This window comes from Hirundo rustica, chromosome 1, assembly GCF_015227805.2.
Source record: "Hirundo rustica isolate bHirRus1 chromosome 1, bHirRus1.pri.v3, whole genome shotgun sequence".
NCBI lineage: Eukaryota > Metazoa > Chordata > Aves > Passeriformes > Hirundinidae > Hirundo > Hirundo rustica.
This window is the reverse complement of record NC_053450.1, coordinates 6664467-6676865: the sequence shown is the minus strand read 5'-3', so window position 1 is coordinate 6676865 and position 12399 is coordinate 6664467. Positions and strand designations below refer to the sequence as shown.

The 12399-nt window shown below is 36.6% G+C and overlaps 1 protein-coding gene across 3 annotated transcripts in view; it reads right to left on the bottom strand.

Annotated features, from left to right (window-relative positions):
* ZFAT (zinc finger and AT-hook domain containing) overlaps positions 1 to 12399 on the bottom strand; it is a 117617-nt gene that overhangs the window by 56262 nt on the left and 48956 nt on the right. For all 3 annotated transcript variants that reach the window (XM_040059710.2, XM_040059718.2, XM_040059701.2), the window contains 2 exons: positions 11022 to 11192; positions 5083 to 5343 (listed from right to left, as the gene is read on the bottom strand). In XM_040059710.2, coding sequence (XP_039915644.1) covers positions 5083 to 5343; positions 11022 to 11192 — 432 coding nt within the window. The remainder of the gene's footprint in view (positions 1 to 5082; positions 5344 to 11021; positions 11193 to 12399) is intronic.

Here is a 12399-nt window from a genome sequence, read left to right as displayed (position 1 = left end):
TTCTGTTGGAGTCATTAATTGAAGGGACTGCTCTCAACGTTTGTACTTGGATGTACGACATTTCGCAGGCATAGCTACAACGGCCTTAATTGGCATGTTTTTAAACTACTCTTCATTCAAATTACTAATTTTTAACCTCTAAGAAGTGGTATTTCATCGCAGCAGGAGAGCAGCTTGGAAGAAAGTGAAAAAGAAAGTGAACTGGCCACTTAAAATTAACATATAGGCAATTGTTTCTCCTGCAGAGAATGACATCCTACTTGCAGGAAGAATTAATTTAAATTAGAATCCAGCTGATGTCAAAACCATTTTAAACTAAGGCCAAAAGTGACATCTTTAAGATATATGTAGGCTCCCACTTAAATAGGATTGAATTGTTCATTCCAGAGAAGGGGCTGTAATCTGTCTTCCACCCAAATGCCATTCCCCAGCCATTTAATGTCCTCTCTTGTATCTTGCCAGCCAGATCCTAAATTTTGTTTAACCAAATAGAAACAGAAATAGGTGTACACACAGCTTGGTTTACAAAACAGCAACTTGCTTACGCAAATAAGCCCTCTATGAGAAAATACGTTTTCTAAGGATGGACGTGGGGAAATTGGAAATACAGCAGACATTTTTTAATCCTGTGCTGTATTGGCTTTGTGTCGCCATTGTTTTGGTAGCAAGGGAGCTGCAGTTCGGCTTCTCTGTTGGAAATTTGGGTTTATTCCTCATTATCCTGCTCTGATTTGATTGGTAATAAATTATTCCCCCAGGTTGTATCCCCCCCAAGCCTTTTGTTATATTTTCTCTTTCTAGTCCAGCTGAGGAGCTGCTTTCTGTGCACCCTGGAGTCCAGGCAGGAAAAAAGTATCTTCTTTTTTTTTTTTTTTTTTTTTTTTTTTTTCTGTTTTAGTGAATGGGCCCACAAGGTGAAGGCAATCATTATGCTTTGAAGGATGAAATTAGATGCACAGAGGATGTCAATAACCAGTAAGGCCTGGTGATTCTGGAAAGAGCAGGAGAACTATCAATGAGTCACTGATGTCAGAGATCAATGCAAATCACTAATTACAGAAACAAGGAACAGCAAAACACTGCATCTACCATTTACTCCTCTGACCAATACATGTGCAGTTTCAATGAAGTTTCAAGCCTATTTTCAACTAGAGTTTTATAGTGATTTCTTTATTTTAAATATCTGTTATGATAGAGATTTTAACACTTTCTTGTTGACCTATAAAAGACAGTTGTCACTAGTGGACACGAATAGGAAAAGAATACTCACACAATCCGATTCCAAGAAGAAGGCTGGAGAAAAAAACTTTCTTGTTTACCAAGACCTCGCTTATATAGATTCTGAACAATGACCAGGGATTGGAGAACAAGGTTACTACCTCTCCATCCCACTGGCCAGACTAGAAGTCAATCAGATGACTCTCATCAGAGAGGAAAGTAAAAACAACCACTTGTTTATGGTATGAACGTGAGAAGTCAGCTACAGAACTGGAAACATCTCACAAAACTCACAGAATGTAGCAACAGACAGTAAAATATTTTATTACTTAGAAACCTCTATGAATATTTGAGCTGCAGCTCAAAATATATATTAAATTTCTCTGAATAGAGAATATCATACAGAATGACTATATATATATCTTTTCAATATTTTCATGCTTAGCATATTTTAGCAATAGCCAAAACATTATTTTGGTCACAAAGATAAAACACTGCATCATATGAGCTGATTTGAAAAAACTTAACTCCATTGTAGCCACACACAGTGCAAAGTGAAAGCATTTGATTATTAACCAGGTGTCCATAGAGTGCTAAGCTTTGCAAGAAATTAAAACCATGAGAAAGTGGTATAAACTTTAAAACTATAGAAACATCTCAGAAGTACTAAAGATAAAAGTAATTTTACATTGGAAAGTACATGGATAAAAGGAAAAAAAACCCAACTTCTGTGTACTAGGTAAAAAGTCAAAGACTAAGTGAGAAGAACCTGCAGCCAAAGCTCCTTGTGAATTTTAGCCATTTATTTTGAACTGTCTCTGACATGCAGAAGCAGGTTTTATATTTCTGGAAGATCCAAAGACCTTCAATGAAATCTTCTATCCAGCTCTAAGAAAATTTGCAACAGTGGATTCAAGAAAAAAATTACTGATAAAATGATGAATTCTAAATTGACTCACAGAGTACTCAAAAGATCTGTCTGTAATTCTAAATACTTCCCTGAAAATGTAAATTTAATAGTAAGCACAAGACAGAAAAATCAACCATAATATAAAGGAAACATTAAGAAAAGAGCAGAACAGCAAAAAACCACCTCATACCATGGTATGAACCAAGAGGGCTCTGCAGAGGGATCTGGACAGGTTGGATCAATGGACCGAGGCCAATTGTGTGAGGTTCAATAAGGCAAAGTGCCAGGTCCTGCCCTTGGGTCACAACTGCTCGATGCTGTTCTCCAGGTTGGGAGCAGAAGGGCTGGAAAACTGCCTGGCAGAAAAGGACCTGGAGTTGTGGGTCAACAGTGGCTGAAAGTGAGCCAGCATGTGCCCAGGTGGGCAAGAGGGCAGAGGGCACCTTGGCTTGTATCAAAATGAATGTGGCCAGCAGGATCAGGGCAGGGACTGTCCTCCTAAACTCAGCACTGGTGAGGTCACACCTCGAATCAAGCGCTCAGTTTTGGGCCCTTCACTACAAGAAGGACATTGAGGGGCTACAGCAGGTCCAGAGAAGGGCAGTGGATCTGGGGAAGGGTCTGGAGCACAAGTCTGATGAGGAGCAGCTGAGAGAGCTGGGGGTGTTCAGCCTGGAGAAAAGGAGGCTCAAGGGGGATCTCATCACTCTCTACAACTGCCTGAAAGGAGGTTGTAACCAGGTGGGAGTTGGCCTCTTCTTCCAGGTAGCAAGTGACAGGATGAGAGGAAATGGCTTCAAGTTGTACCAGAGGGGATTTTGATTGGATATTAGGAAAATTTATTCACTGAAAAGGTGATCAACCATCAGAACAGGCTGTGCAAGGAAGTGGTAGACTCAGCATCCTTGGAAGTATTCACAAGGTCTGTGGATGCAACACTTGGGGACCTGGTTTAGCAGTGAACATGGTCATGCTGAGTTAACAGTTGGACTCAATGACCTTGGATGTCTTTTCCAAACTTATTGATTCCATGATTATGCAAAAGGTTATGAGGAATGAGAGACAAATGTAGAGAACCCTAGGCAGAGAACTTGCCCATTCCACAGAGTTTTGAGCTACTGACTGTATTCAAACTTTCTTAAGAGGAATATAATAATGCACATGCTACTTTATCTACATACTCAGAAACTGAAAAGTTGTCTCAAACCAGTTCATATGGTAAAGCCAGAAATTAAGTTTTCCTGTGATGGGATAGTAATCAGTAGACAGTTGAAGACTTCATTTCCCAGATATATTCCAAGGAAGAATTATGTCTTCAGGATAAAACCAGCCATCAATACCTTCACAGTTTTCAGTCAAGACAGAAAGCTTCCAAAAATTAGAATCCCTTATTTTGGTGACCCCAAGTAATTTGTTGCTTGACTATTTTGCTTTTACCAGGGAATAAACAAAAAATGTTTCATCTGCCCAAAACTGAGGCTATTTTATTTACGAAGAAGGAAAAGGATGAGCAATTTAGTTTGGAAAATTTGCCAGTGTGTTCTGTAGAGAAACCAAAGAAGATAAGATTTAGGAGCTCTAATGAGCTAGCAGGTCAAGAACGGGTAATTTGAGTTTATACTTTGACCTGAGAGTTTAATTTAAAAGGACATTAGAAAGGGTGACATTTCAAAAATAATGCAAATATAAACAATGGAGCTAGCACATACAAACAGCAGAGGGCATGAACACTTGGGATGTCAGAGGTGAGGCAGCTGGAGTAACTGTCATTTTGCGTATTTGAAAAATGTACCACTGACAATAATAAAATATAAGCAGGTACTTTATCAAAGCAAGAGTTTCTCTGCTTTGTCAACATATTCTAAGCTTATTTTAATTAAGCTTTGCCACAGAAGTTAAACTCTACATAACAATGAAAATAAAATAGTTGTGTATAATCATGACAGACTGGAAAGAGTAACAGAAAACTTGAAAGAAAATCAATGGCAAATTTTGTCTACAAGCAGAATCTACAATATCATACTGAGCAACTGTAGCAAAAGCAAAACCTGAATTTTACCATCAACACAAAAGGTCAAGGTAATTGTTGAATTGCCTGAATTTTACCATCAACAAAAGGTTAACCTCACATAAGGTTAAGGTAATTTGAACTAAGTCATTGCTTTGTGTGTATGTGACATTCAGTTTAGGGAAAAGTTAAATAGGTAGGTAGAGATGATTACTGTACATCCCTTCAACTACTCTATTCTGAATGAATATTCACTGTTGTCTTTTTGAACTAATGTGGGTGCAATGCCCCAGGCCAATGAGTGCTTAAGAAACCATTTGGACAATGCCCTTAACAGCAGCTTTAACTGCTGGTCAGCCCTGAGTTGGTCAGGCAGTTGTATGAGATGGTCATTGTAGGCTCCTTACAACTGAAAATAACTTCATTCTGCTCTGTTCTACACTAAAAATTTGAGAGATTGAATATATTCAAATCAATCCTAAAGCTAAATTGAAACACTGGACTCTCCTATGCCAAAGATGATCATTCACATAAAGCTTTGTTTGAGTTTGACATTATTTTTATACAGTAAAAAAAGCCATCCAGACAAACAAACTCTATCAAAAGAAGAGAACAGAATTCAGATTTCCCGAGTCACAGAACTGAAACACCTCTACAGGACCTTCCTCACCTACGTGTGACACTCACCTGCATGGCCAATACCACTTCTCACTGAAAAACTACAATCCAGGAAGTTGTAAGACAATCATTACCGTAATAAACATTTTGATCACTTTGAAAGAAGTTTAAATACTTTGTCTAAGTTCAGTTTTGCTTTTTTGTGTTACAAGGAACAGACAACTCCACTCCATTTAAAGCCAGCACTGGGGATTCCGAGCCAGGTCTCACGGTGGGAACACACTGTCCCACAGCCTGCTTCAGATATTTGTGCTGGGTGCTTTCTTACCTCCATCTCCTTCTTCTTCTCCTTCATTTAGAACAATAATGCAGATGTGTTTAGTCAGCTGACGTGTGTTGGAGAATTTCCTATTGCATTTCCTGCATTCCAGGCTGCCTGTTGAAACTTCAGATGGTTCTGGGCCTTCTTCTGTCCCAGCTGGAGTCTCTTTGCTTGGAACGGGGTTATTTTCTGCCACATCTTCATCCACACAAAACTTCTTAGTGGACCCTTTTGGTCTGCCCCTCTTCCTCTTCGCTACGAGAAGCTCTAGAAAATAAAATTAAAGTTTAAAGTAAACTATAATTAAATTCCATGGCTAATTAGCTAATATCCCTCTGATCTTTGAAAAATAGGTGCCTTAAATAAAGTTTGAAGGGAGTTATCCCAAAAGCTGAAAAAAAGGTTAGCATTGCACAAACTTATTGCAAGCAGTGGTATTTACTGGCATTTCACATGCTGGCACTGTGTTATTGAGATCAGCAGATGTCAAAGTGCCATAGTTTTACTTAATTTCACTGCAAGCACTCTTCTAGACTACTCTCTAACTCTATCAGCACAAGTATTCTTCAAAATTGCTCTACTGTGCTTTAACACTGCAAAATGCCTTTTAATTTAAATAATTTTCAAATAAATTATCCAGGTATTGAGATGTAATCAAAGAAAAACAATTTATGTTTAAGAACCAAAATTTCATTGTCCTTTTAATATAGTGAACAATAATTCCCTAATATTCTCTATGGTTTTTGATTGTCAGCATTTTCTAGCCAAAAGCTGTAATAAAAAAATATTGGTAACAAATAAATTCCAGAAGTCATGCAAAAAAAAGTTTCCTTAATTAAAATCAGAAGTCATCCACAACTCCCAATAAATGCAATATAATTTTACATTTACATATTCCTGTAGAGGAAATATTGATGAAATCTATGACATACAGCACACAGATATGCATGACAACATAAATTCTATTTCTTGCTTAAGATTTCTCTCATCACTGCTGCAGAATCACAGATACTGATAAACTGAGATTGACAATGTAGAAGCCTGAAAAACCACAAAAAGAGGGAATATTTAAAAAAGCCCAAACCACAAAAATTTTTCAAGCACAGGTGCCAAAAGACTTTATTGAATTGGTTGATTTAGAGGATATGGAAAAATAAATGACTTAAGAAATCTTAAAGGAAGATGATGCAGGAGAACAGAAGAAGGTAGCATCATGTTATTCATAACCTAGTCAGCATTTCCCTAAAACATACCAGGCAAGCAAAACCCCACATTTAGAGACCACAGCTTTGAGTTTTGATGTAATTACTATCAAAAGAAAAAGAAAGCATTCTGTCCTCTTACAGGAGTGACTGAAACCCTAGCTGTTTAAATAAACATAATAAAACTGCCAAAAAACCTTAGTATAAATTGAAAAGAAGTAACTGTTTCCCATAATTTTTTTCAACCCTCCACCACTGTCCTGAACTTTCACACTACCCTAGCAAAAGTCGTTTTGTCATTTATCAGCCAAAAAGAAAGAGGTAATTTCAGTGCTCTCAAAACTTCTCTTTGCTACTACCATTCATGATATTTTGATATCCATCCATCGCAGAAATCAGCATTTGAGTTGAAGAAATGAACAAACAATTAAAACAAACCCAACAATAATTATCTTTATATCAACCCATCGAAAGGCCGCAATTTGCTAACTGTCCAACATGAGGAATACAGATGTGGATACTGGTCAGACTACAACAAAGGAGTTAAATCCAAAGATTGGAAGAATGAATGCAACCACCATATTCTCTGTGTATGACATTCTTTCCATTCCTTTACAATACAATAATCAGATAACTCAACAAAAAGAAATTAAGAAAAATCAGGTCAAAGAGATGCTTCTTCCTGACTGTTTTACTGCAAATTTAATGAAAAACAAAACAGCACTTCCACATTAATACAGAAATTGAAACAAAATCTTGCATGCAAGTGGAAATGTGAAAACTGCTCCTTTAGATATTTGGTGATAGGACCTCTTCTATGGCTTACAAAATTGCAGTCCTTATTGCTGGGACTACTGGTGGTGTGGCAAATAAACAAAGAATGTGCAAATTTTAGAAATGTTTGTAAATGTTTCCACCAGTAGGAGAATTTACAGCAGTTCTCAACCATTTAAAAGGCCTGGTGGCAAGAGGCAGGCAGCAACAAACACAGGAACAGGAGGGCTTGTGTGAGCAACTGATACATCACCAGAACTTCTGAGGCTGATCACAGTCATTTCTTTTTCTTGCTCCTTGGTTTCCTTTTTCCAGCACAGAGCTTATATCAAGCTACTTTGAGTTAACAATGCCAGAATTAAATTTTTAATGAGGCATATAAGCATAAATTCCAGCTGTCTCTCTACCCAGCTTGCACACAGTGAGCTCTTCACACTGCATTATACAAATTCCAGCTCAAACCACCTAAGAGCAACAACACACAGTAATTTAATAGCAGAACATTGTCATTCATCTGCCAGTACATAGCCAAGTTAATCAAATATTGCTTGTTAGAAAAAAGACTCTATTTAACTGCTAAAAATAAAGTAGTGTTCAAATAAAGTATATTACAAAAAAAGTAGCAAATAAATAATAAAAAACCCCTATCACTTATTTCAATGATTCTAAGTCATAAATAGAAGTTTTAAATTGGTCATTAAAAAGATTTTGAATTTGGATCCTGTTCCCTCAAGAACAACTTAGTTGTTTCTAGGGATTTTGCACTCATTACAGACTGACTGAGTGCATCTTTACGCTGACTGCTATTGGATGAGCAATGGCAATATCCAGGGAAGACATTCTGTGCTATGCTGTATAATTATGTACTCAAAGACATAAAAAAGACACTTCAAAAAGAGAGAAATGAAATAAACTGTGTGCCTATTTTTATACTGTTCCTTCATAGGAATTGTTCACATAAGCTTCTCCAAATCAGTCTATTTAATAACAAAAAGTTTGTCCAAAGTCACAAAATGCTTGTGCAAATGTCACTTAAACCTCCTGACCATATTTTAACAGGTTGATCCATTACGCAACATGAATCCTTCCTCAAATGTAGGTATAAAAAGCTTACATTTCATCAGCTACAACAGCACATGGCCGTATTCAGAATCATCTGCATATGGTGTCACACAAATGAATGCATATAAATCTCATCCCCAGCTTTACTTTGTTCCTGTTCTGAGTTTGTATCATGGCACCTGCAACACCTCCTGTCCTCCAGGTGTGAATGCAGGGTCTAGCTGCATCCTGTGCTCAGGCAAGGATGAGGCTGATGCACATATCCTGGTTTTAAGTGACATTAATGAGCTGCACTCCTGGGAGGAAATTATGATACTCAGACTGCAACCTTCTTCAAGGTTTCATGATCGACAGAGCCATGCATCCCAAAATCCAGTCCGAGCCAAAACAAACAACAATCCATCAGGTAATAACAGTATGAATAGATGAAGCCAGGGCCATTGATGCTGTCCCACAAATCCTCACCAATCCGACTAAGCAGAAGCAAAAGAGAGCCGAGTTTTGACAAGCACTTTGAAGGAAATGGAGATGGTTGTAGAGAATTATAAAAAGCCCTAGGCTAAACTGAGTATGAATGACTACAATTACCAAGTAAATATCTGTCATTCCCCAAAGAAAGATGCCACACTCCAGTGCTGGACAAAATGTGACAAGATGTGTAACACCAGCATCACCCTGGTACCCTCTGTCCCACCTGATAAAACAATTTTAACGTTTAGGAATTTATAATTCCTAGTATTTTTGTTTAGGACAAATCAACCCTAAATAGATCATGGCTTAACAACGGGAAAGTGGCATGACTAAACGAAATTCAGCAGAGAGCACTGTAAATAAAATAACAGTAGAGTAATAAACATGTATTACATGCCTAGCACTTTACTTGTCCCCAGTACTCATAAAATCATTCATTTATTACTCAGGCAAAACAAAGAGCTCCATTAGCAACTCAGCATTCACTCTTCTATAGCAATTGTGGGGTAGCTACAGTATTTACCAACACTTGAAAGAGAAATTACACTTTCAAAGGACAAAAAGATGTTCATCTACTAGTAACCAAGTACTAAAAGCTGTAATTTCTAAGACTGTCATTCACCAATTACTTCTCCTTTCAGTGACAACATTACTACAAAGACTGGTTCACTGAAAAATAATTGTATAGTATAAACTTTCTAAGTTTTATCTACTGCAAATTCCATAGCATGAGGGAATAATTGATGCTTTGGAAGAACTCTTTCCAAATCTTATGTTCAACTGTAGAATACTGCATATTTTTTGTTTAAAACAGAACACAGAAAATAATTCAATGGGACTTCAGAACCCTCTTCTCCAATCAATATATCTGATGGGAAAGGAGAAATGCTAAAGAATTCCTAGAATATGACTTGAAAACCATGGAAGAATAATTTACCTTGACATTCTTACTGACAGCAGATGGCAAAGATTTGGGCTACATAACCTGAAAAAGGTAGCACCATATGAACATGTAAGATGAATAAAAGTATTCACCAAGAATAATGAGAAAGGTAAATTATGAATATATAGCTTAAGAAGGTTATATTTTACATAAGATCTGCAGAGCTGTTTTCCTAAAACCTATTTATGTCTAATTTCTGTTGCTTCAGATCACAATGGTAATTACAAACTATCCTCATAAATGTACATGTACAATACAGAAAGTGCAGATACTCCTAACAAAAATGCAAAGTAAGTTTACAGAAGATCCTTTTTACTGAAATGAATAAGAATATGACAAGGTACCAGTCTCGTGCTCAGAAACATATGTAGGGAAGGGGTAACAGGAAACAAAGATTTGAGAAAGGAAAATGCATTCTGCATGCCCGAGGAATTAATTCTGTGCTATGAAAATAAAATTACAATGACATTTTGAAAATTGATTTAAAATTTATTCATCACCTTCTGATACATTGGTAATTTTGGGCATTGTGTAAAATAATATTCTGGTGAATTTTTTCCTCACCAGCCACCTGAGGAGACAGCAGCTCTAATGAAATACTACAGGACCATTATTAGAAATATCTTCTTACATTGATGAAGTTAATGTAACTACAGAATTACTGCTGGTAAATAAGCAAAGAAACATCACATACATATGTTAACACCAAAAAAATTCTTACATGTATGATATTAGAGAGTGGTTGAGCCGTAAGCACATAGTTTTTAAAATCCAGAAATTATAATGATTGGAAATTCCTGGTATTTGTGATAAATAAGAGGTTTGCCAACAATAAATAAATCCATTACTTAGTAAAGGCATTAAAAAAGATAAAAAGTCCGAATTATTTTGCACCCATTGCTATTATTCCAAAGGACAGCAATTATGATCAGTTAAAAATGAAATGGAATGAATGAAACTTCTTCCATTGCTCAGTAAAATTTTATGTGTAACTAATTCAATCTCTGATTGCTTTATTTACCAGCACCACTATCAAAGTTATAGTTATAACTATCAGTTATAAATTGTGAATTGTGCCACTTCCATTTTGGAATAGAACTATTAACATTACCTGAATCACAACAAACAAGTCAGACAACTGAAAAAGGACACCTAAGCCTCAAGAGACACTCTCACCCATGGTGTCCTGATTGCTTTTCACTGCTGCTAGACAGTCCTCCCACTGCTACTACAAAGCTCAAATTAAAGCTGTAGGAAGCAAACTTTGCTATTCTTGACATTGAAAATTAATGAACCAATGTCATCATTCCCTAAGACACATGTCATGCGATCTATTCCACGCTGAATGAAATTTGGGGTGGCAGTTGTACAGTGCTTATTATAAAAACAAACTATGGCAACCATTCTATGCACAATGCAGAGTCATCACACCACAGGTTTTATTAAAGAAATTTCTAACGCTGAATTACGTTCCCCTCAAGTTATGAATGTACCTTCTCCATCTTTGCCTGTGTTTGTGGGTACTGTTAGAGGCTGGAGAGGAATAACGATGTCATCCACACTGGTCCCTTCTTCTGTGTGCTTCTCGGAGACATGAGACAGCAGCTCAGACTTATTTGGTGAAAATAAGTTACAAAGCTTACACATGAAGATGGAATTGATCCCTGAAAAAAACAAGTTTAAAAACAAGGAATTAGTGTTTTCAAATGTAAGTTATTTATGTTACCCTGAGTTACTGGGATTTTGGTTCAGTCAACATAGTAACTATAATTTAAGATACATAACAAGCAGCAATGAGGTGAAAAGACAAACGTTATATCACTAAATGAAGACATTCATAATATATCTCCAAATTAATTAAAGAAACAGGTAAACTCCTAGCTAGATCCTCCTAGGGCAAAAAATTTCTTCTGGCTGAAATCTTAGAAATGTTTTTTAACATGACACAAAAGGAAGAAGAAAAAATTAAGACCTTTTTCCCCTTCCAGCTTCAAATATCATTGTAATTTTATATATTTTCAAACACATGGTAAAATTATATGTAAGACATGACATCCTCATTGAGTACCATGAAAAGTTCCTGTTGATTTAAGAAAAACAAACACCCTACAAAACAAAACAAACAACAAAAAAAACCCATCCAAAAACAAACTAGAAACCTTCAAAGCAGCAGGAGAAATGAAAAATGTCATTAAAACTCCCCTTGGTCAATGCTTTAAACAGAAATTTGACACAACATTTTAGGCAAAGCTTTATTTTTTTTAATTCACAGGTACTTGAGGTGTGATGTGAAAGCAAAGCCTCAATATAATAAATAACAATAGAGAAGGAATAATATAATCCCAGATTAAAAAAAGCTCAAAAATTTTGGCCAGAGAAATTCAGAGGATTTTTGTTTTCTAACACTGCAGTCTTTTGGTTTAATGGTTGATTTTTGAAGAGTCCCTACTCACTCCCTTCTGGGTCCAATGAAACCAAAACCAACCAGAACCAATTTTGACAGCACACTTGGCTCTCCAGCTACATATATGAAGTTCTGGCCCAGAGACTGGTTTCAATTGCTACTCTCCCTCCACCTCCCTATGGAAAATAAGGGACATAAACCCACTGAAACCAAAGTGGAACAAGCAGCACTTGTGAGGTACAAATCAAACCAGAGATCACTGGGCAAGTACAGACAAAGTGATAGTTTGTGAACCTTGGAATGAATCTAGGGGTAGGAGAAGAGACAAGTTGTATTTGAGACCTATTTTTAAAATGAATGTAAGCACTCCCCTACTGAACATTATTCCACTTCCTTCAAGACACACTAATTATATAGTTCACCCCACTCAAAAAAATATTTAAAGTGTACTGAAAGTTAAGAGCAGC